At 40.8% G+C, this 24,414-nt stretch overlaps 1 protein-coding gene across 1 annotated transcript in view; it reads left to right on the top strand.

Moving 5' to 3' along the window:
* AGPAT4 (1-acylglycerol-3-phosphate O-acyltransferase 4) overlaps positions 1–24,414 on the top strand; it is a gene marked incomplete at both ends in the record, with an annotated part of 66,271 nt that overhangs the window by 23,033 nt on the left and 18,824 nt on the right. Inside the window, 4 exons of the mRNA XM_081998053.1 lie at positions 3,323–3,492; positions 13,285–13,446; positions 15,699–15,852; positions 22,584–22,686. Coding sequence (XP_081854179.1) covers positions 3,323–3,492; positions 13,285–13,446; positions 15,699–15,852; positions 22,584–22,686 — 589 coding nt within the window. The remainder of the gene's footprint in view (positions 1–3,322; positions 3,493–13,284; positions 13,447–15,698; positions 15,853–22,583; positions 22,687–24,414) is intronic.

Here is a 24,414-nt window from a genome sequence, read left to right as displayed (position 1 = left end):
GCACTGACATCTGGAGCCCAACCTACTTTTCTTGGGGGCAATGGGGCTTACTTGTGTGAAGTGCTGTTTGTTAGACATCATGAAGTAGTGTGACAGGTAGTGGCTGTCCACATGGGTAACAGGAGGCTGTAGTGTATCTGATCTTTACCGTTTGGGATTATGTTGTCTGATTGGCTGAAGACAGTTAGGATAGACTTAAGAAAAATGGATAATATAAATGATTTGCAGTCAAAAGTATTGTTTCTTATTAGACCCATTGACATACCTGGAAAACTGGGAAGGGTTTTCATGCAGAAAGCCTTCTTCAAGCTTAAAAGAGAAATTGCAATCTTCAGGTTAAATTTAGATTGAGAACAGTTGATTGAAGGTTAATTTATCTATTCATCCATTAGCCTGTGAGGGAGAGAAGGGTTGGTATCTGTGGATTTGGGGAGAGCGGGGATGTGGGACAGAAAAAGACAGGGACTTGTCTGTGGAACACTGATGTTAGTTGGAGGTACACAGGCATCATGGGGGTGACAGAAATCATAGTTTCACAATTGTCCTTTCCAGTTATCTTCTGTCTGGTTTTAGTATATTATAGATCACGCTTTCTTTGAGAGGAAGCAGAAGTTGCTCATATCAATCCACCAAGGTGGAAAACATGCATGTGTGCTCAGGACAGATGTACGTTGTTTCTTCTTCTCAATAACCTTCTTCTGTAAAAGCATTGGTAACTTCTTCCCAAAAACTTCTTGGGGATCACTTTATATCTGGAAGTGGTAGCTTTTGGACTTTGTTTTGGGCTGTCGCCTCTCCCTTGCTGATAACTAATTCCAATGAAGAACTGGACGTTGAAGTCTTCATAATAAACCTGATGGTCATAGTGTACCATTCTTAACAGTAAAAATGTTTACTCTTCAAGAGGGCCTCACAGTCATCATCACAAACATCACTTGTTTGGTTTAGGCAATAGGTTTAATGGCAGTAGAGGTTAAAAAAGAGAAAATCACATCTGGCAGTAATTTCTTCTCTTACTTGGGTTCCTACATTCCTAGTAAAAGACAAACTCATCCTGCCACTAATGTCCTTTTTTTTCTGTGATTGTGTTCTGCCCCAGGATGTGCCTGTGGATTCTGTAAGGATTTGCAAATTAGTGTGGGTTTTTTTCCCCAGTTATTATTCAATGTTACTGTGTTTTGGGCAGTGGAGGGCTTTTATTTCCCATACAAATCTAATAGAAAGCTACACCCTTAGAAGGATGTAAAATTGTGAATGTGTGTCACAAGACAGCTGTTAGCAGAGGAAGTCTGGAAGCATAGCTGTGTAGACACTTCGGTATCTCCATAGCTCTCTCACGGAGATGTGAACATCTTTGGCTTTTGTTGGCGAATCTGTTTTCAACCAGTGAAATCATTGCTTAATTAACATATGGCATTTTAGGTCTCTATCTGCATCTCTGACTATTGTTCTGATGCATAATAGCATGCTTTGAATAATATGTATTCCTGCCATGGTAGTAGCTACCTGCCCTGATTAGAAATAAGCAGGGGGACTGACAAGTCAGTCATTTATCTGTACCATAAACATATTTTATCATATTAAGGTACTATTATTTGAATAGAAATTGTCTCTTAGGCTGGCAGTAACACTATTAGATAAAATTCATTCATGTCACTAATGCCTGTTCTCCAGTGTACAGCACAATGTCATCCAAAAGCTTCAGGCATTGAATTTTGCTAGTGATGACTGAAAATGTAGGTGACTTCTTCCTGGCTGTTTTCTGGTTTTGGTCACTAGTTGAGGCCAGTAGTGGACCTAAATTGAAAGGATTTCAGAAGCATTTCAAAGACTGGCCTGGTTTTGATCTTCCCTGAGGTGAATGAGGATTTATGGTGCTTTTGGGCTTGCCTGAAGCCAGGAGAGCATCTCAGATGTCTCATCCTTCCAGCAGAGACATTCATGTGGCACAGATATGCTCTGAAAAGGGATACATTTCACTTAGCAGAGAATAACCCCTCACATTAGACCATTGCTTTGGTGCAGAAATTTTGTGATAGCTTTGAGAGGAAGCAAACATGTTCCTTAAACTCCTCTTTTCTGTCTTGACAGACAGCTCTCATTAGTCCCGTGGTTCCCCCAGCTCAGGACATGGTTTGCTTGAGGAGAGCCATGGCTTTTAGATTTTCTTTTTCCATCTCCATGGAGATAGAGCTTTCCAAACTTGCTGGCTTTACTGACTCACCTCATCTTCCCATGCCCCAGACCAGAGAGACCTTGCTAAATAAAGATTTGGTTCACAAGTCTTATGGTCAGGCTTATAGTTACAAGTAAAACAAGTACAAAGCCTACTTTTTGCCTGTGCTTGATAATGGGTTAAGCAAATAGGAAGGTGAAAGCTAGTCACTAGGGCACTGCTGAGAAACCACTCTCCAGCTTCTAAGTACATCTGTGTTTTAAACAGCCCTCACTGTCCTACCAATCCTTGCATCATTTTTTACAATTGGGTTTTGGGAACAAATCTGGGTGCCAATCCAGAGTGATTCTGAGGTATTTAACAGAGATTTCCCTGTTTCCCCACTCCTCCTCAGTCCCTGTTTGCTTGATCAGTTCATCAACTAAGGGATGTGCAGATAGTTATACTATTAATAACTATTCTTGGCTCTGCACACTTTGCCAGCCACCCACCTTGACTTTGGCCTGGGGATGGATGTTCTTCATCCAGTCTGAGCTATTGGCTTTGCTTTGGATGATTGATACACTCCTGTCAGATGTAGAAAGCATCAGTTGCAGCAGGGCATATGACTGTTACTTCTGACAAGTTAACAGGATGATGCAGAAGGTGTACATGTAACTGACCTGGTTTCAGGTGTCTTGTCCAATCTGCTTTCTGGTCGATAATGGTGCAGTTTTTAGAGGAGCATGAGGACCTCTGTGTCAGGAATAGGTGTGTTTGTTTTTCCTACAAGCTTGTTCTGCTCTTTATGTAATTTTATTGTACTGTTGTAAATCATAAATGCTAATTTTACATACATTTTGATAAAAAAATTTGCAGCATTGAATTTGCAGTTTTCAAATAAATGAAACTCCTTCTTCTCTATAGCACTGTGGAAAGTTCTGCTCCCTCTTTCCATGCAATCTCCTTATTTCCCTTCTCTCCCCTGTTCCCGCACCTTGCTGTACCAAGATGTGTGACTGTGTGGTTTATGTTCAGCATTTCAAGTTGATTACAGCCCTTTCCTTGCCATGTGCTGTTGAGGTAACTGAGGCTTTTCAACATGTTACTAATTTGTGGCTTTGCATATACTACATACATTCATATATTTCTTGTTCTTTATTCCAGAGATGGTGATGTTGCTGGAATGGTGGTCAGGCACTGATTGCACCCTCTACACTGACCCCGAGAGTTACCACAACTATGGGAAGGAGAATGCCATCGTAATCCTTAATCACAACTTTGAAATTGACTTTCTCTGTGGCTGGAACTTTTGTGAAAGATTTGGGGTCTTGGGGGTGAGTTTTGGCTAGCATTTAAACTTTCTCTTCTTGGATGCAGAAAAAAACCCAAAACAAATTCTTTGTGTTTTGGAAAGTTAACAGATCTGTGCTTGCATTTCACTCAGCCACTGTCCAGACTTAAAGATGTGAACATAAAGCAATGCAGTGCAAGTATGTGGAATACTGAGACAGGATTGCTTGGGCATTCACAGAGATTTTAAAAGCATTGCAGTTAAAGCTGATGAAGGAGATTTATATTTTAACCTGTGGAAGTCATTGCAGTTGTTTCTCTCTGTGTGTTTCCTTTGTAACTATTACGGTTCATTGTGCTGCAGAAAGATGAGCTGTTCTGTGATTCATTCCCAGTAAATTGTAGAATTTTTTGCTTTCTCCAGCGTAGCCTTACAAATTCACAGCTAGAGTTTGTATGATGTAGTCTTAGAATGAAAGAACTGCCGTCTCAAGTAAAACCTGTAACGAGGCTATACCTAATAAGAGATGGGGGAGGAATGACTTATCCATGGAGTAATGGGTTATCCATGGTTGAATGCACTATTACATTAGGCTAGGAGTACATGTGCATTTGCTTTCAGGGTTGTATTTTCTTTTTCTCCCATCAGCTCATGGGGGTGATTCAAGCCCCCTTCCTAAGCCAGCTTGACTTAATTCTGTGGTGGTGATGACATTCTCTGACTACAAAGGATTTATATATGAGTTCCTCCTTCCTAAGAAAGCAGACTAATATCTCATTTTGGTGGTCTTCTGCAGCATCATCTTCTAACTTTGTGACTGGCCACTGTGAAAAGTCCTGACCTTGGATTGTGTGAAGCTATGACTTTTTGTGGCCTTTCCTTTGGACTCTTAGCATTTTCTGGATATTTAGGCACCACCACTCCAGTCACTTTCAAATTATAATAATGACAGTCTGCTTAAAAAAGTAGAAAGGGGCCTTAGAACTGGAGGAAAATGAACCTAAGCATTACAGGTCCTGCATATTACCAAAATGGCTGTTGGCTTCTGGTTACTGAGGAACAGTTCTACCATCATGTCTAGGACTTGAGGACAGAGCTGGAAGATAGCATGAGATGGTAGGAGATGTAGGGAAACCTGTTTCTGGCAGGCAGATGTACATGCCAAAAGCATTGTCCCTTCTATGTGTTCATTACAGTGGTGCTTTAGTATAGTCTATCTAATTTTGTAAGCCTAATGGCTAGAATTCACAGAATCACTAAGGTTGGAAAGGACCTTCAAGATCATCAAGTCCAACCATTAATCCAGCACCACTGTGTCCCCTAAACCATGTCCTGAAGCACCACATCCACATGTTTTTTGAACACTTCCAGAGATGGCGACTCCACCACCTCCCTGGGCAGCCTGTTCCAATGCCTGACCACCCTCTCAGTGAAGAAATTTTTCCTGATATCCAACCTAAACCTCCCCTGGCGTAACTTGAGGCCATTTCCTCTTGTCCTATCACTAGTTACTTGGGAGAAGAGACCAACACCCTCGTCGCCACAACCCCCTTTCAGGTAGTTGCAGAGAGCGATGAGGTCTCCCCTCAGCCTCCTCTTCTCCAGACTAAACAACCCCAGCTGCTCCTCATAAGACTTGTGCTCCAGACCCCTCACCAGCTTCATTGCCCTTCTCTGGACATGCTCCAGCACCTCAGCATCCTTCTTGTAGTGAGGGGCCCAAAACTGAACACAGAATTCGAGGTGCGGCCTCACCAGTGCCCAGTACGGGAGCACGATCACTTCCCTACTCCTGCTGGCCACACTATTTCTGATACAGACCAGGACGCTGTTGGCCTTCTTGGCCACGTGGGCACACTGCCGGCTCATATTCAGCCGGCTGTCAACCAGCACCCCCAGGTCCTTTTCCGCCAGGCAGCTCTCCAGCCACTCCTCCCCAAGCCTGTGGCGTTGCATGGGGTTGTTGTGGCCAAAGTGCAGGACCCTGCACTTGGCCTTATTAAACCTCATACAGTTGACCTCAGCCCACTGATCCAGCCTGTCCAGGTCCCTCTGCAGAGCCCTCCTACCCTCCAGCAGATCAACACTCCCACCCAACTTGGTGTCACCTGCAAACTTACTGAGGGAGCACTCGATCCCCTCATCGAGATCATCAATAAAGATATTGAACAAGACCAGTCCCAGAACCGAGCCCTGGGGAGCACCACTTGTGACCGGCTGCCAGCCGGATGTAACGCCGTTCACCACAACTCTCTGGGCTCGGCCATCCAGCCAGTTCCTCACCCAGCGAAGAGTAAACCTGTCCAAGTCATGAGCTGCCAGTTTCTCCAGGAGAATGCTGTGGGAGACGCTGTCAAAGGCTTTACTAAAGTCCAGGTAGACAACATCCACAGCCTGTCCCTCATACACTAGGTGGGTCACCTGGTCATAGAAGGAGATCAGGTTGGTCAAGCAGGACCTGCCTTTCATGAACCCATGCTGGCTGGGCCTGATTCCTTGGTGGTTTTTTGGGGATTTTTTTTTTTTTTTTTTGGTGAAGTAAGGAGGGGTATTCTCTAAATAAAGCTGTGTTTTAGAGGGTCAGAAAGCATCATTGTGGAAAATTAAAGGATTATTTCTGTACAAACTAATAGGGGCCAATAAAATAAAAAATCCTCTTGTTGTACATTGGTGCTGTGTGGTTGGACTGAATCTCATTAGCTTTGATAATTTTTTTATAGTTTCCCAAGGTAATCAGTATTATGTTTTAATTTTTTTATATTGTTCCCTACACATGAGAAAACCACTATGTAGAAGTATAGCTGTTGAACAACTACTGTGCTGCACTAACTGAAAATAGTTTTTCTGTTTTTTTAAGATCCTTACAGTTATTACTCAGTTTGTATTTTTGCTAATCTTAGGATTCTTTTAGGAACTGATAGATGGTTTTTATTTTCTTAAAACCATTTCAGTCTTGAGTAATGTACTGTGGTTTTACTTCCCAGAAATCATTCCAGAAAGAAATCATTCCCATGTGCTCTCATTTGTGTAGATAACTTTATGCAGCAAAGCAGTGCATTTTGCTGTTGGGTCAACCAGTCGAGGTTCATCTTAAGCCAGGTTAAAAAAAAATAAAAATTGAAAATGGCATGCAGTCAGTTTCCTGATTGGATTGTCTGTATTGGCATACTGGTACTTGGCTTGGGGCAGTGTGGGAGTGGAGGAATGCGTAGGGATGGGAGTTGTAGCTTGGTTTGACTTTGTGCTGCCTTACACGAGTTTTCAGTGTGTGAAGCTTCAGGGTTTGGTGTGGCAGCACAATTAGGAATGTAAGAACCAGTATGCCGAGGGCTGATGTTTGGGAAAGGGAGTTACAAGAAAAAGGCAAGTGTTCAGAGAGATTTCTAAGTGGTGTCCCAACTTGCAGCATTTTATGGCTCAGGGCCTTTGTGATACAATGGGGTTTTATATTTAATGATGTTTAATTTTATAGTCCATGAAGTTTCTGTGCAAACTTTAGGTATTTACTAACATCTTACTAAGCTGATCTTGTGTCCACTGCTGCTGAAAATGAAATCTTGCACATGCCAACCTATCTCCTGCATCTGTTCTGGTGCTTGTCTGTCCTGTTTTGACATGTTTCAGACACCCCTTCTCTCTTTTCTGCCTTAACTAATCCAATGAAGAAAGGAGACATGACTTGGGAGGGGGAAGAGAGGGAAGGTGAAGACAACTTAGGGCCGAAGGAGTTGGGACTGATTGTGCTTGGCTGCAGCCAGCAGACAGAATGGCTTTGTTGTGACATCCAGCTGTATCCTGCAGCCCTGGCAGACAACAGCAGTGCTCTTAGTGTCACAAGCATGTGTCCAAACTCTCAGTATTTTACAGCTTGAACTTTTATTAAACAAAGCCATTAAATGCTGTACTTTTTTTCTTGGTTTTGCTCATTTAAAAACAGAAGTAAACTTCCTTAAATCTGTCTTGACCCTTCTGCCCTCAAAAGAAAAAAAGAGGTTTTCCCTTGTCCTCTTTGCTTTTAATCATGATACGAAAATTGCCCCTCCTGGTCTTAGTTGCAACATTCGATTTGTGCATTGTTTTGCTCCTTCTTTTGTCTCTCTCCTCCTGTACCTGCTTTCTCCTTATAGCCAAATTGCCATAGTCCCAACAGTTTTATAATGCTCTATCAATGTGGTTCTGTTTTTATCAATATGGTTTTAGTTTTTTTGCTGTTTGTGGGGCACAGAGTGGGAGTGGCATAGTTTCTTGCATGTTGTTGTTAGGGTTGTGAACCTGAGTCCTCTTCTAATTTCTCAGTTTTTGTACTTGGCTGGCATGCAGTTCTCTGCTTTCATGAAGGTTTTTTAATAGCTGTGGAAGAAAATCTAGCAAAAAGAACCAAAGAAGGTGGTAAGAATTTGAAAAGTGTGTGTGTGTGGAGGAGGAAAAAAAAAAGACAAATGTAACATTTATTTTACTTTTGTTTTTTTTAAATATGATACTTTTGGAGGACCCATTGAAAATGCTAGGAGGTTACGGGTTGACAGTGCTGAATGAGAGCCAGAGATCTATTCATTTATAGTGGAGAAGGAGAAAACCACATGAAGAAGCAATTCTATGCTCGCTTTTACTCTTGCAAGTCATTGTAGCTGCTGAGATTGTCTTGCTAGCTGCAGTTGGACTCTATGCAAATGAAGTTACAGATGTGTAATTGTTTGCAGCACCAAACCTTAGAAGGTTTTTGGTTGTTGTTGGAAATTAGAAGAGGGAAGCGAACTTCACAAAAACTAGAAGTAAATAGGGGTTTCAGGCAAACTTGTGTTCAGCCCAAACTATTCTTCACTTGCATCTGTATTCCACTTGTGGGTTTTTTGTGAAGGGATCTTCCTGTTTTGTTTTCAGTCCTTGACACCTGTCAGCCACATGTATTTGCCTCCTTGTGCTGCCAGACCTCAGTGATGTGTGCAGGAGGGAGGGAATACAGGGGTGTGTGATGCCAAGTCAGCATCACGCTGCCGTGGGCAGCATGGACGTCCATGGGGACAGCTGAGTCCTGACTCCCCTGGCACAGAGGTGAGGGAAGGAGGAGCTGAGGTGCTAACTTGCCTTTCTGTAGAGTCAGAAACAGCATAGCCCCAACAGGATGGAGCTTTGTCCACAGCAGTGTTCCCTAAAAAAAGGCAGGGCTGTTATTACGGTCCTGAGCCTGGGGACTGTGATGGTTGTGTTGTGGATGCCGTACTTTTCCACCCATGCCGATGCAGTGGCTGGAGGAGATGCTGACTCTGGTGTCTGTGTGTTGCTCCATTGTGTAAATAGAGACATGGTCTTGGTGACAGGTCTCTGCACTCTGCTGTGCCCTTCCCCTTTCCTGCTTGTGACATTGCAGTGCTAGGCTTTATCACCTTCTTAGTGGTGGACAGCCTAGCTACTGTATCGGCATTTAAACACATTAGTAGCATTTAGTTCTGCAAAGTGTGTGCTAAGCATCCCTTTGAAAACAGACCCACTGGACACCAGAACTGGAAATCAGGACACAGGCATGTTCTGAAGAGGGAGGTGTTATTCAGGACTTATACCAAAAGCACATTATTATGCTCCCTGCCAGGATTCACTGTGCCCTTCTTCTTCGTTGCTTGATCTGACCACACAGTGATAAAATAGCTTTTTTAGTAATTTTAATAAACCTTTTTCTGAGATGAAGACATTTATATTATGTAATATAAGTAAGTAATGTAAGTAAAAATTGTCTGCGCTTTAAAGCTAAACCTGCTTGTTTATCAGTTCATCTTCTGTTGTCTTGAGTTTCAAATTCTTAATGCTGGTAGTCTTTCTGCCTCGCAAAACATAAACATTATTCTGAGTGACTCATTATATTGGCATCAAAATACGTGCATTTCCAAGAGGCCATAGTTTATGCCTTGGCAGCGTAGACAAGGCAGAAAACCATTATGAAAAACTAGTTGTTAACTATCTTGCTTTAAGTTTCTCATAATAAATTGCTAAGCACATGTAGTAATTTTTAACCCTAACTATCTGTTCCATATGCCAGGAAACCCCATTTTATTTAAGTTGTCTATGTTGAAGCTTGCTGTTGGAAAACCTGAGCATCGCGTTAAATATAGGAGTGAGAAGAGACTTTTGCTAAGTTATTGTATGGGACTGATAGGTGTGTGAACACAGTAGTTCATTTCTACATGTCAATGTATTAATAGAACTTATGTAATTGTTCATGTAGGCAGCCAAAAACTACATTGTTATTTTTATTTAACACAGCATCTTAGCATGTGCTTGGGAATACATCCTCTAAAATATTGCTGTGTTACCTTTCCAACATGGAAAGGTAAACATTTTTTTCAATATGAAGCATTAGAAATTAGGACCCTAACTAAATTTCTGGAATGATGGCTTTGAGGGACTAAAGAAACATATCTTTCCATCATGATGTCCCATAGAGTATAATATGAAGGAGTGCTATATTTCAAAAAGAGCAAACGGAATCATCCAAGGTATGTCAGTGCTGAGGGCAGCCTGGAGAGCAAATAACTCCTGAGGCAAATTGCTGCTGCTAATGGTTTGCAGCTACAATGAATTTATTTTGAAACTGTGGAAGAAATTTTGTTAGACAGCCTCAGCTGGCAGGTTGATTTCATGCTGTTCGCTGCATTCTGTGATCGAGAGCGGTTGAATAACTGAGGCTGGACATACTAATCAAGATTTTCTTTCCTTAACAGCGTATCTGTGCAAATGCATCTAAAGTAAGCTCGTAAAAATAATTTTTTTATGAGATGTTAGTGCAACCATTCACAAAAGCAGAATTTCATGGGTATTTCCATCTGAACAAACTTGGTCAAAAGAAATTAACCTGGATTAAAATGCTATTACTGTAGACAAGTTGTCCCCATCCAGAAGTAATTTCATTAAACATCTGTTGGAATTACACAGTTCTGAGCACTGAAAATGTTTGACCACCTTCAAGAAGGCAGCTTATGTGGAATAAATCATCACTTTTTAATTAGATTTATTCTGTTGAACAAGCTGAATTTGAATGTTAGAGGTGACTATCGCATATTTACCACAGCACTTCGATAAAGGAAAAGTTAGTGGCCAAAGTCAACTAGAGCTGCATTTTCCCCCACAGGTATTTACACAGGAGCTGTGTATGGGTCGACAACTGAAACAGAATAGATTGTAGCTCTAGTTATTGTAAGAAAGATGGTGGCTTCTGAGGGGAGGCCTAATGTATTCCTCCCACATGAGAACAGTCTTGCCAGGGTAATGCACTGAAGAGTTTCCTTTAATTAGTTCTGTGTCATTAGCCTTCCTTCTACTCCGAGGATAGATGGGGTGCACAAAATAGGATGAGGTGATTTAGTTCCTTTTTATGTGCATCTAAGGAGTCGTACACTCACGTGTCTAAAAAAGCGCTTTTAAATTTTAAAAATGCGTTGGCGCAGAAAATGAGTAAGAATGTGCTCTGGGGAAGAATTCAAACATCTATTCTGCTTTTGTGGTTATACTTGCACTATGTGACACCTTAGCTCACAACATCATTTCTTTGTTTCACTGGGGCAAAAAAATGGTGGCAACTCTTCTTCTGCCCCTTGTTTAACTCATAAGCTTTTTTAAAATATACAAAACATTAGAAAATAGCTATGGTGCAATAGCTACTTTAAGTTGCTTTTTGGACTAGGATTCCTGTCTTTTAATGTCTGGGAGGGAGGACTGTTAGATTGTCTTTTCTGACTCTGTGCTCTGGAGGCCTTGTACATCCCATGCAGAGCACATTTACATTTGTTTGTGGTAGATCTTATGATCCTGAACACTTACGGCAAATAAATTTTAAGAGCATGGAGTTTTCTCTCATTTTTGGGGGGCCACACTGTTTCTGTTTGCCTCATTGTACAGTGGCTTGTGCTAGGCTGTGGCTGACGGCTGCCCTGGTTGTGGCTGAGGTGGGCAGCAGTTCTCTAAGATTTTAGCCCTCCCTGGTCAGCTAGAAACATCTGTTGGGGTTTCTTGAGTCAAAGCCTTGGCTCAGCTGTCTTTTTCAGGCATGTACAGGGAATGAGGAATGGAAGAGTGGATGAACTGGTCTGTGTGCTTTGAATGGAAGCTATACTGTACATGGCCTACAACAAAAAATGCTCTTTGGAGGCTTTTAAAGATATATGCTAGAACTATTTGCATTTATGTTGGAAATAAGAAAATTACTTGTATTAAAAGTAACTGAGAAAGGAAAAAACAGTAGTGTGGGAAAAAAAACAGAGAGCTAAGGAGAGTGGTGGGAGGAGAGCCTGTTTTTCTGTGGCCAGTTTGGACAGCTGGAAGAGCAGGCTGGGCTCAGCATTGCTGCTGCCATCCAGTAGGGACTAACATACAATATGATTTCAAATTGAAAGGGCAAAAAGTGTGCAAAATCCTGCAGCTGCTCCTTGTGGGAGAGCTGGGTTTGGAGTCCTGATCTGGGCTCATTACTGAAATTCTCGAATGATCAAGAGGGAGTGCTTTATTACAAAGTGCTAAATCATTTGAGAGATACAGTTCCTGCATTCATAAAAATGGAATTGTCGCATGTCTTCTGCTCTCCCTTCTGTGCAACAGTTGCTAGTGAAGCTATGTGATGTGCACTTGCCTTCCAGTCTTACAAGCTTTTAGATTGCTTAATTATTTAAGGTATTTTCCTTCTCAAGGAAGTAGAGCAAATGAGAGAAATGAGATGAGACAAAGAATTAGGTCAAGTCTCTTCCCCTAGTAACCAAGTGAACAACAGTGACCAAAAAATAAAAGCAAATAATTTCTGTTGATGGTAATTTCTACCAGTAAATAATTCCTACTAGTCAGATGCAATGTCTTGGAGCCCATCTGCAAGAGCACTTTGATGGAATAGCTTATAACGGTATCACAGATAGAAACAGGATTGCTCCATCTATCCTCTAAGAGAATGTCACTGTTTTTCAGGAAATGCTGAAACAACAATTTCTATATACACACACATGTGCCATTTTATTCATTAAATAACAAAGTGAAACGTAAGATAGCTCACCAAGGCAGGCTGGCTTGGAAGACAGGAACGGAGCAAGTAGAATCAGTTCTCCTGCCCAAAGGCATGTCAGTCTGAGGTGATTAAGTTCTGGAGTAGGATTTGAGATTTGAAACTTGTTGATAAACCAGACTTCTTGCGGAGAGTCTGGACAAATCACTTCAGTGTCTGTTGTACCTGGGAGACAGCAACAGTGCTTTGAGATTCACTAGTAAAAGTATTTCTGCCCTTCCATAAGCAAACATAAACACAAATTAAGTACTTCTATTGCTGCTGTTGTGTCTAGTGTTGTTTAAGGTTTCTTCCATTCGTAAACCATGTGTATGCATCAATACATGTGCAGCAATGGCTCTGTGACTCTGCTTCTCATTCAGAATAGGGTTGTGTTTTTTTTTTTTTTGTCATGGTGAGGTGTCCCAGCTTTGGGGAGAAGTATAGCTGCAAGATATTGTAAAGGAACTTGAGTTGCCACTGCCCAAGGTCTGCTTGAATTAATAATTTTGTTTTATGTGATTTGGGTCTTTTGCATGGCTTCCTCAGCGTTTGAGGGAATTTGGCTTTGTTTTGGGTTTCAGGGTTTGGGTAGGCTAGACACATGCACGCACACATATATATTTAATTCTGCAGATATCTGAGATTAGATTTGACTATTTTGTTGTTTGAGAAAAACTTTTTCTTTGTTTTGCCTTTGCACTGGTGTTTAAACTGGGACTGGTCAGTACGAATCAATATATTAGTGTCTAACTGTGCTTGTGTTACACACAGAACCCTAAGTGGTGTAACTGTTATACTTGCTTTGACTCTTTCTTGCAGAGTTCCAAAGTGCTTGCAAAGAAGGAGCTCTCGTACATGCCTATCATTGGCTGGATGTGGTATTTCCTAGAGATAGTCTTCTGCAAGCGTAAGTGGGAGGAAGATCGTAAAACAGTCATGCAGAAGTTGCTGAATCTCCGGGACTACCCTGAAAACTTTTGGGTGAGTGACGACTAACAAGTGGAGTGTGAGGTGCTGTAGTGCTTGGGTGGGATGAAGGGCATAGACAGTATGTGGTAGTTGCCAGGTTGCTCCCGAGAACTTTGATTCATGAGATTCCTGGCAGTATCAGGAGAGTATTCTCTAAAAATTGAATTCTCTCTTGAATTTCCAATGTAATAGTCTGTCTTGTCTGTCATCTGTAATATGGAGCCCTGCAGATGTTATTGCAAAAATACCTCCACTGTGATCCATTCACTAAACTTTGTGATCCTCTAAATACAGGAGAGATGTAGATTCAGGGGTTCATGGTGGTGTAAGAGATGCCTGTGACAGTGTTGTATTGAAACGCATTAGCTGTATTCTTTACCTAAGCTTCCATCTCACTCATTGCTAAGTTCATTTTCTCATTCCATTTCCCTGTGATTCTGTCATTCCTGTGAAGGTGCTAGGTCAGACATGGCCCAGTAGAAGTGGAAGCCACAGTACCTGGTCAGGGAAGTGGCCCCTGGGGTCATCAGCTGTGTTAAAGGGAGAAGATTGGTGTCACCTTTCAGTAACAGGAAAGTGTTACTTTTTGCATCACCATAATTTTTTAGTATTGACCCTGCCTTGCATTTCCTAGTCTGGGAATGAAAAGCATTTGTATTTTTTTCTCTTCTCAGTAATCAGAAAAATCCTAGTTCTCGTGAGCTGGTGATGGCAAGAGACGGATTCAGTTAAGAAAATGGTACCTTAAGCAACCTCGCAAGGGCCTACAGAAACTATCGCTTAAGAAGGAGTTTCCTAGTGAAGATATATATGCTGTATCTCTCATTCTCTGAAACAAAACCTTTTTTTTTTAATTGTCCTTTATTTAAATGAGCACTAAGCAATGAAAACTAAGCTCTGTGTTTGGAAAATGATGAAGTGCCTTCCAGGCAGGAGGCTGTCTAGCAAAGGGACAATTCTTGGTTTCTAGTTTCAGTCTCTGTCACAGGGATTTGCCTGTGCTCTGTGACTCACAAAAGATGTTGAACGCCTTTTTGTACACCTAGGCAGTTCAGCGCTAATTTGTGAGCACAAACTGCCACCGTCCTTTATATACTGCTGCAGAGGGATTACTAAGAAGGAGCTATACCTGTAGTGAGAGATACAGTTGTTGATATACACCTGGGGTTATTGTAGTGTGGAGTTTTAATGTGCCTTTGTATGGTGACTTAATGTCACAAGGCACAGCAATAGCACCTTGGAAGGTAGAAAGACAGAGCACGCTAAGTGGGCTAGAAGGACTTTCCCATCAGTTTCTGTATGTTTCATTTAGCTGTTTAACATTATGCATGTGATACATGAATAAAAGTGCTCTTAGATGAGCTGGAACTGAAGCTGGCTGCTTGGCTAGTTTTCTTCAGTCTCTCTGTCTTTGTTGGCTAAATCTTTGCTGGGGATTATGAGGACCTAGCTTGTGCAATTTGGCAATGCTCTCTAATGTGTTAGTTTGCATTCAGGCTTGGCAGAAAGCAGATGAGCAAGCAGTAAATCTCCAAAGATCTGTCTGCTCTCCCCTACCTGCCAGTGGCAAAATTGTCATTGTTCATGTCTGAGCACTTCCACTGTATAGTTCATAAGGGGATGAGGCTTTCAGTTGTCATCCATCTACTGCTTTACATCTGTTATCAGCTCATATCAGGCATCAAATTTACTATCTGCAGTTGTCAGTGGTCCTCATGCCATAGTGAAAGCAAGCGGGTTGGAGTGAGGGGAAGCAAGCTGGGTGCTGAAGCATTTCCTAGAAATGTGTTTGGTTTAGACACTTAACAAGTTTTAGATACCGTGGCGCTCGAACACCTCACTGTCAGTGAGAGATTTGCAACAGGAGGTATGTTTTGAGTGTTTTCTAACATCTCATTAGAGATGGAGTGACTCATTTAGAGAAGTCAAGTCATTCTCATAGCAAGTAGCAGAGCAGATGCTTGCTCTAAGCAGAAGGCTTAGAGTTTAAACCAGAGGATGGCAAGTTGGATGGGTGGGGGCAATTGAGAGGGTTTGGCTTTGGCTTTTTTTTTTTTCCTGTTTTTTGTTGTTGCGTTTTTTGTGTGGTTTTTTTTTTTTCTTCACTCTAGGGCAATTACATTAGCTAAATGTGTATGTGGCTACAGATGTCCCTGCTAGCAGTGTTCATTTGTGCTGTGTTGGTGGAATTAGAGAGGTCTCTGGTCAAGACAGATGCAGATGACCTGAGCCGCTGTCTAACTCTAGTTCTCTCTTGGTTTTAGTTCCTGATTCATTGTGAGGGTACAAGGTTCACAGAACAGAAGCACCAGATTAGTATGCAGGTAGCTGAAGCCAAAGGCCTGCCCAAGCTCAAGTATCACCTACTGCCACGAACAAAAGGATTTGCTGTCACCGTGCAGTGTTTGAGAAATGTAGGTAAGGAAAGTCACAAGGAATGGTTATTTCATCTAACTGCTGTCACTTTGCCGTGCTCTTCTTTTCCCTGTAGCATGTGTCCTAGCAGAAAAGCCCTGGGATCCTTTCTGACCTTTATTCCACTAGCCTGCAAAAATTAAAGATCAGATTTTACTAACAAAGTCCTGGGGCAACTTAGTTTATTTTTGTTCTGTTTTGTTTTCTATTACTCTGAGTCTGTATTGGGGGATCTCAAGTTGCATGTTTCATACCTATTGCCAAAGGATAATATTTCTTAGTATTTACTAAGCAATTCTATTCCAAATGAAGCAAATACATCACTAGAGAATCTGAGGCAATCTGTCTTAAATATTTTCTTGTGGTAAATAGCTGCCTCAAATAACACCATTTTAAAATATATTCTGCTTTAAATTTTCATATAGATGTACTCTAGGGTGTTTTTGTGGAGCTGGGGAAGGGAAATAGACCTTGACTGAGGATACATCTAGGTGAAATTTATAAATAAATAATTTCTACATTACAGAACATGAATAAGTTTTTCTTTGTTAATGTTGTTCTGGACTCCTCACCCCCCAGTTATATCTGGTTACTTGCATTTTCCAACTTTAAAGTGCCATCAGTAAGAATATGGCACACATGCCTTTGAAGTGATTTTCTTTGACTAATACAATCCATCAAAGTCTTCTGCTGTGTACTTCATGGGCAAAGGAAAGACAGTGCTGAGTAGCCATAGTGCTACAGTATCTTTGGGGTTTGGTAGACTTGTGTGCTGTTAGAAGGCTGATACGTAAGAAAGACAAAGTGGTGAGTGGTTTAGAAGAAAATATTCTAGCTTGACGGAAGTTGTCAAAACTTCTTTTGTCTTTGAAGACATGTTTCCATGTGGTATATCTGGGATAGCTGCTGTAAAAAAAAGCTTTGCAGTCAGCTGTCTTGCTGTCTGTCATATTTCTTCTAAGTACCCTCTTGCAAGTCAGGTAGATGATATCACTGTTGTAACTTGTCAGGCATCCACAACTTCCTGCTCCCAAAATAGATAGCATAGCTTGGATCTTTTCTGATATGTGAAGAAGAGGTAAGTTATGGACAGTATCCAGCAACTCACTTAAGGGCACAGTTTAACCTTCCCTTTTGAATAAGAGCAGCAGTTTTGCTGAGGGTGGGGGGACATAGACTTGAGGCACCGAAGAGGAGCTGAGTCGAAGCTCTGTGACCGCTGATGCCCTGAGATGGGAGTCAGGGACAGGTTATTTTGGTGGTGGTTTTGTTCTTTTCACTACTCTGTGTAAAGCAGGCAAAACATAGTATGATAGTGGACAAGTAGCTGATTTGCGGGAAAATGTTTCAAAAGGAAACAATTTAAGGGAACGTAAGTGACATTTATAAAAAGTTTGGGGTGTTCATGCGATACACTACAGTAACACTTCTTAAGATCCTAAATACTTGAAATACTTTCAGAAAAAGACAACTGAGACTGCTAGATTACTTCTGTATTTAGGGAAGTGTATGTCACTACCTCAGTCCAGAAGCTGTGACTTGCTAGATCAAACAGGATAAGGCTCATAAGAAGGTAATATTTCCCCGTAAGGGTTCAAGGAGAAGCACAGAGAGTCAAAACTTCTCATAGTTAGTTTTTGTTGTAACTGTATAGCTTAAAAACCGAACCAACAAACCTCTGAGGAAAACAGCTGATGACCCCAGGTAAGTGTTGCAAATTCTTGTGGGTCTGTTACTTGCCTTGCCTTGTCAGTTTTTGCAGTGAGAGAGAGATAAGAGTTACTCTCTGGGTTATTGTATGTTTTGCTTTTGTAGAGACAAGAGGTACAGGTAATACGAAGGGCATTTGAAGGGCCTTTGTAAACAGTATCTTATTTTTAGAGTTCCTTGTAACATTAGTATGTACAGGTAACAAGGAAGTCCATAAATGTTTTTTGAATAGAGAATATGATGGAAGTCTCTTTTGACAGTCCATAATCTAGAAATGTAAGTTCTATCTAGAAATTGTTCCTTTCTTGCATGAATACTGATAAGAATTCGGCCACTTACGTCTGTTAACCTGCACTGACGTTTGGTACCCACGTTATAAGCAGTAACATATTGCTGTAGGTGTCAATATATGCAGAGACTATATGCTGTAGTAATTTGGGCATTTTTTTGCTTTTGAATATTTACATTGGGAAATAGTACTATTTGACTTGTTTACTGTAAATCCCCTGAGTCTCATTGTTATGCTCTGCCTTATAATGTGTCCCCGCAAGTGACTGTATCCCTCTATTACAGCCTCAAATTCCTTGTTCCAAACAGCATCACTGTGACTGCTGAATTGCTACTCTGTCTGCAGAAGCAGCAATGGTGACATGCAGATGTTCATAGTTTCAGTTCAGTGACATCTCTAATGATCTACAAGAATGACTCTTGCAGACTGACCTGTCTCTCTTGTGGTATGGTCCACATCCGTTTCAGTGGGCAAGTCTGCAGTGGGGTATCCCTGCACATTTCAAAATGAGAGACTGGTGCAGAGCTGCCTGAGCCCATTTTGGGGCCTGCCACTTAGGCTAGTGCATTTTCTGCTCTTCCACAAGGGGTGGTGGGGCTGGCTGGAGTGCATTGGTAGGGGAGCTGGCTGCAGCGTGACATAGCAGTGAAGGCAAGCCACATGTTTGGATCCAGTTCCAAGCTGGGTATGACAGGGGTCAGCATTTCCTTTTCCTGTCTTCTTCCTTCCTCCATTCTGACACGGGTGTGATTCAACCTGTCTGAGGCTGTAGTACTATAGGATGGATGGATGAATGGATGGGTGTCGGTTGCTGTGGCATAGAAGTAATTCACCCACAATAGCAGTGGTCATCACACCTTGGTCCTTTTTGAAACTTTGTATCAACTTTTAATGCTACCTGGTGCAGTAGTTCTGTGTCTGTTGGCAACAGGCATTGGTGACAGTCTGGCAAGTCCATCTGTTTGAAAAACTTCACTTCAGAAGGAGTTTATTTAATGTGCATACATGGGAAATTGCGTCCATATCAGTGGGTGCCATATCTGTCAGCATAAGCAGATACATTTCTATTAAAATACCTTTCACACAAAATAACAAGTAAAGAACCGTCCCTCCTAACTCATTTCCTTTGTAAGTGATAATGGAATTCTTTTCAGTTACTTAGACTCACAAATTCAGATCTCTGCACACAGTTTGATTCTTAAAGGAGTGCTTTTAAGATTTTTTTGAACCTGTTCTGGTATTTTTATTGGTGGCCCTCTCTACCAGTTTGGTAGTACAGATGCAGTCCCCAGGAACTTTATTACTAGAAGCTGTTTGCTGTCTTAATAAATTGCTGTTAGGTTGTAGAGTTTGCTACCTGTACTGTTCACAGAAGCAAATGAAAATACAGACCTGTTTCTAAAACACTCATACATTACTTACAGTAAAAATAAATGTCATATATATTGCAAAAGATATCTTTAACTGTTACTTTTATTGTCTGGCTGTATATCAGGCAGTTCATTTCAGGTGTTTTTATTTAGTTAAGACTTGTACTTAAAAATGTGCTTCATGATGGATTGTAGATAACTCCGAGTTGTCAACCTTTTCCTCCAATTGTGTATGCTGGGAACTACTGTCCTAGAGGGAACGGACGAGAATAAATGCCAGGGCGATGTTGCTGTGGAATTCAATATGACAGTGTGTGGGGGTTTTGGAATGGCTTTTTTTCCCGTGAGCTGCACATTAGTCCTGGATTTTTTATAACTTTTAGTGAGGCTCCTGGGCATCCTCCTGAGCAAGCTACCAAGTCTGAGAGAATAAGTGGGTTTTTTGACCAAGATGACAAGAGCAATGAAATGTTAAATCAAAGGATTGTGTCAAGGTGGCTGTCATACAAGCAGTACAGTGAATTCCACTGTCTCTTCCCCTCCCTTTCCCAGTCTTCACTTCAGATCATTGTATGCTAGTATGAAGCCGTATGTAGGCATACTCATTGCCTGTAGGTTGATTTGTTGGATGATCATCGTGGCATAATCCACCATGTCCACAAAATAATGCATGAAATTCAAGAGGACAGTTGAAGTAAGTATCCTCTCCAGATATGTAATCTGAAGATTTCTTAGGTCGCAATTAAGAAATTAAATCTTAAATTCTTAAGTATGTAGTTGTCTCTTAGAATACTATACAAGGAGCCAGAAGTTAAAGATATTTAAAAAAAATGAAACCAAAAACCTAGCCTTTTTTGTCAGAAAATAGCGATTCAGCTGGAAAAATTTTGTTTTCAGTTATGATCTGTTCTGAGCCTTTGAAAAGGCTTCCAAATATTGAATTGTGTTTGTTTTTTAACGAAAAAAGATGTTTTAAGATAAGTTCTTTGAGAAAATACTTTATTTCACAATTGAAGCAAAACTCCTCAAACATTGCTGCAATTAGTCTGAGAGTGAGACCGTTACAATGGTTTCAAGATACTGAGGAGTTATTTTTTTATTTCGTTTAGAACATGAAATTTCTGGACTCTTCAGCTTTTGGATGAGAAAGCCATGAGATGTCCAGTTCTAATTATGTGATTACAAAATACACATTTAATGAAAAACAATTTCAGTATGTCACGCAGCATGCTAGTGCTGCTTTGGCTGTGGAAGCTTTCTGGCAAATTTTAATTCCATGCAGTCTTTTTCTTTGACACTTCTACTGTTGTTCTTTTCCTGCACTTTCAAAATGGAAAAGCTTAAGTCTTCAGTTACTTTATATCTGGATATGACAGAGGTCTGTATACTCTTATATATGCTGTCATTGTTTCGGATTTGGCACTTCTTCGCACCAAAAGATTTCAGTGTGATATTAAAAAGGACTGGACTGAATATCAAACTACAGACCAGTTACAAAGCGGAATGGGATATTTTTTCCCTGGAGTGAAGGAAAACTCTTGTGTATGGCTGTCAGCACATAAAGATGATCCTGACCAACTGCAATTTTTTCAGAACATGAGAAGGATCTTCCAATGTGTCTGAACAAGTACCCAGTTCATATCAAAACTCAAATGTAGATGTCTTCTAGAAGATGAAAGAACAAGTACTGCATACATCATACCTTCCTTTATTGTGTCCATGTTGTCGTTAGAATAATCTCATGCTATTAAAGAATAAACTAAGAAGCTTACCCTGTATAAACCAAATTGAGCTCTTGTCTTCCTTCAATTACATTGGATTAGTCAATTAGAGTAGATTAGTAATATCCTTCTACACTAAGAAGCTTAAAAATGGAGGTAGATAATTTATTCAAAAAAAGTAGTTTCCTACTTATATTGTAAAGGGAGAGTAGTATGCTTGAAGTAGATTTTGGCTTCTGTGTTGCAGTTTTGAGTTTGTGCTAAAAACCCCACAGTAGGAGAAGGAGAACAGAGCTGTTTAACAAGCGATACAGTCTGTATGCAGTGACAGGGGTTTGGCCTCTGTTTTCAGGATTTCCTTGCAGCTCTGAAGCCAGGCTGTTCTGTTCTGCGCTACGAATTCTGTTTTGCAATAACAAACGTTGTGATGAGTTTCTGGGGGCTGAATGTTATGACCAAGCCATATTTATCTCTTGTAGCTAGAGAGGCTTCAAAAATAAAAGCAAATCTGTTCTGTGTAATAAAAGGCTTTCTTAGGTGGGTTGAGAGCTCTCACAATAAAGGTTCTTCACAATATTCATGACTGCAAAACTCTAGAGCAGAAAACCTAAAATACAGCAAGCTACATGTGAAGTGCATGTTAGTCACTTCTGTGACAAAAAAAATAGTTTTGTTGCTGGCATTGATCTTAGAATTCATACCATGATGCACAATTGGTTTCAGCAGCAGAAAAATGAATTGCTCTCTGGTAATTTTGTGACATCAGGAAAATAGTGTCTCTAAGGGTGTGTTCAAAGAAACTCTTTTGAAACACTTTGTGGTTTAAAACAGTGAACACTTTTCTGTAGAAGATGCTTGTTAAGGCTGTCTTAGTTTAACTACGAATGACTGTTGCAAATACTTTTACTGTTACCGTGCAGTCCTGAACTGCAGAAACAGTGTTTTCTCAAGGCTGAAAGTTTATTTGTGGTTTTGTTTTGTGGAACTTGGATGTTATATTCCTCACAGCTGCATGTCTCCGTAGCAGCAGCCCAGCTCACACAGGACGTGGTCTGTTGTTTTGTCTCTGCCTTTGCCCTATAGCAAGTGCCTCTGTTATCAAATAATGGACTTGAAGGGGAGGTTGTTTTGAACCCCAGCAATTCATAGCCCTCGTACTGTAGGATGTGTCTTTCACACACTTCACCCATTCTTAGTCAAACTGTATATATTGTTCATTGTTTATAGTGTGTATCTGCCTGGTTACTTACCTAGATTTGGGTGGGAGTTGTGTCATTCACACTGAGTTGAGAAAGCTAATAGTTTTTTAGCCATTTGACTCCTAGGATGTCCTAGGTATATTAACTGTCAGAAACTGTAACTGTGTACCCTACACCCAACATTCTGCACCTGATTGTGAAGGAGACAATGGTGGAGAGCAAACGCTTCTATTCTACTGGTGCAGTTCCTGAAAGGATCACTGGTTATTTGGCTTCTTAAGCCTATGTGTTGACTATTCCATTGTCATCTTTGCCTTGGTGACCACTCAAACTATGGTGCTATTGCTGATGACTTCATATTTAAATATGCGCCTTGTCTGAGAGAGAATGACTTATTTCCATTCTATTACTACATTAATCATATAACCTGTTTCTCTTCTTATAGTTTCTGCAGTCTATGATTCTACTCTCAATTTTAGAAATAATGAGAATCCAACATTGCTGGGAGTTCTAAATGGAAAGAAATACCATGCAGATTTATATGTAAGGCAAGTAATCTGTATTTTAATTCCTTTTTGTCATCTAGAAGGTGTACCTGCAGTCACAAGTAAGGAAATATTTTCAAGTAGATAACAGATAGCAAATGTCTACCAACCTGGCTTCACAGAACTGCAGATAAAAACTCATATGGGATGGGAAGGGTTTCTTGTAGAGTTCTGTGACTATAAATAAATGGGGACCCTATAAAGTTCTAAAGGATTTTTTTTTTTTTATTATTAATTTGTGTGTCTATTTGTCAGCTCAGCAGCAACAATGGGGCCTCTTTCCACTCAACTTGGCCAGAATACCAAACATTTACTAAGTGTCCAGGTGGAATGGCTTTGCATCTGTCTCTGGCACAAACTGTCTCTCTCCACTCGGGTGGAGGCCAGGCTCAGGACTGTTCATCTCTGTTTGATGTAGTTGTTGATGTATTTGCTGCTCTCACCCTACCAAGAAGGGGTTTGTTTAATGAAAAAGCAATTACCAGGATTCTGTGTCATTAATGTTTTTATAAGTGATGAATAACCCAATGGCTTCCCATAATCTTAATGAGAATGGGCCAGTTGCAAGGCCCTTATTCCCAGGCCACATTCTGCCAGCAGTACCCATGTTGCAGGCACTCAGGATATGTGATGGTTTAGGTTTGGAGCATAGGAGCCTAGAAGTGATCACACAAGAATCTCAAAGGCAACCTTTTCTTCTCACCTCCCCTTTTCTGCATGTTTTAAAAAATACTTTCTTCAGAACTGTTTTTGCCCAAGCGTAAAAAGAAAGTTTCTCTTGATTCCTCATGGATACAACATGAGTTTGCATTCCCACTTGGCTCTCATGGGTAGCTCAGACTAGTGGCCTTGTGTTTAGTGTACATGGCCTGGCTGGCTGGTGTTCGTGGAGGAGCAGCTGGCCCTACCTGTGTGGGCCATTACTCCAACAGTGTAGAGGTGTGCATCTTGCTGTGTCTCCCTTTACACCCTTCCAGTCTGCTCCAAGTCAATCTGGCAGAGCATGGAAGTTGGCTTTCACAACTTGGGCTAGCTATTTGTACTTCTGTCCTTCTGAGCTTCCTGAAAGGCTTTTACAGGCAGGGTAAACCTCATGGCAAAATTTAGTTTGTCAATTAATTGAGAACCATCACAGATGTTCTTCAAAATCCTCCATATTTGCTTGTTGAAGTGCTGTAGGTGTTGCCCTCAGTCGCACCTCTTAATTTATTAACTGCAAACAGGAGTGTCCTGACTGAAAAGTGCTCTTTCCTGTGCTGAACAAAGTTAATTTGATGGCTAGTAATGCAAATATATGCTATATTGAAAAATGTAAGATTATTAAATAATTTTTTAGGTATGTCATACCTAAATGAAGATGACAAGGGGATTTATTTTTTTCTGTCATGGGATTATTGACCAAGATTCATGTAATGTGATGAAAACTTTGTTTTGTCAAGAGAGGGTTTTTCAGTGTTAGGAGCTATTTTGCTAGAAATTACCCAACCAAGCTGCACATAACAAAAATTGTAGGAATTGGAAGCACACACTAGAGTGCTTTACCCTAGGTATAAGGAGAATGGTTTGTTTTTTCTCTCTAATTCCTAGCTGATTAAATACAGCCTTAAATGCTATACGTGGGGTAAGAAATTAATTGGTCCAAAACCTTTGTTTAGAAACAGACAATTGCAAACCTTTATCTAGATAGTGGCTCTAATGAGCTCAAACATAATACATTACTATTTCAGAAAT

The sequence above is a fragment of the Phaethon aethereus genome (genome assembly GCF_964289735.1).
Source record: "Phaethon aethereus genome assembly, chromosome: 3".
Taxonomy (NCBI): domain Eukaryota; kingdom Metazoa; phylum Chordata; class Aves; order Phaethontiformes; family Phaethontidae; genus Phaethon; species Phaethon aethereus.
Note: the sequence above shows the minus strand (reverse complement) of the source record. Positions and strands in the feature narration are given on the sequence as shown.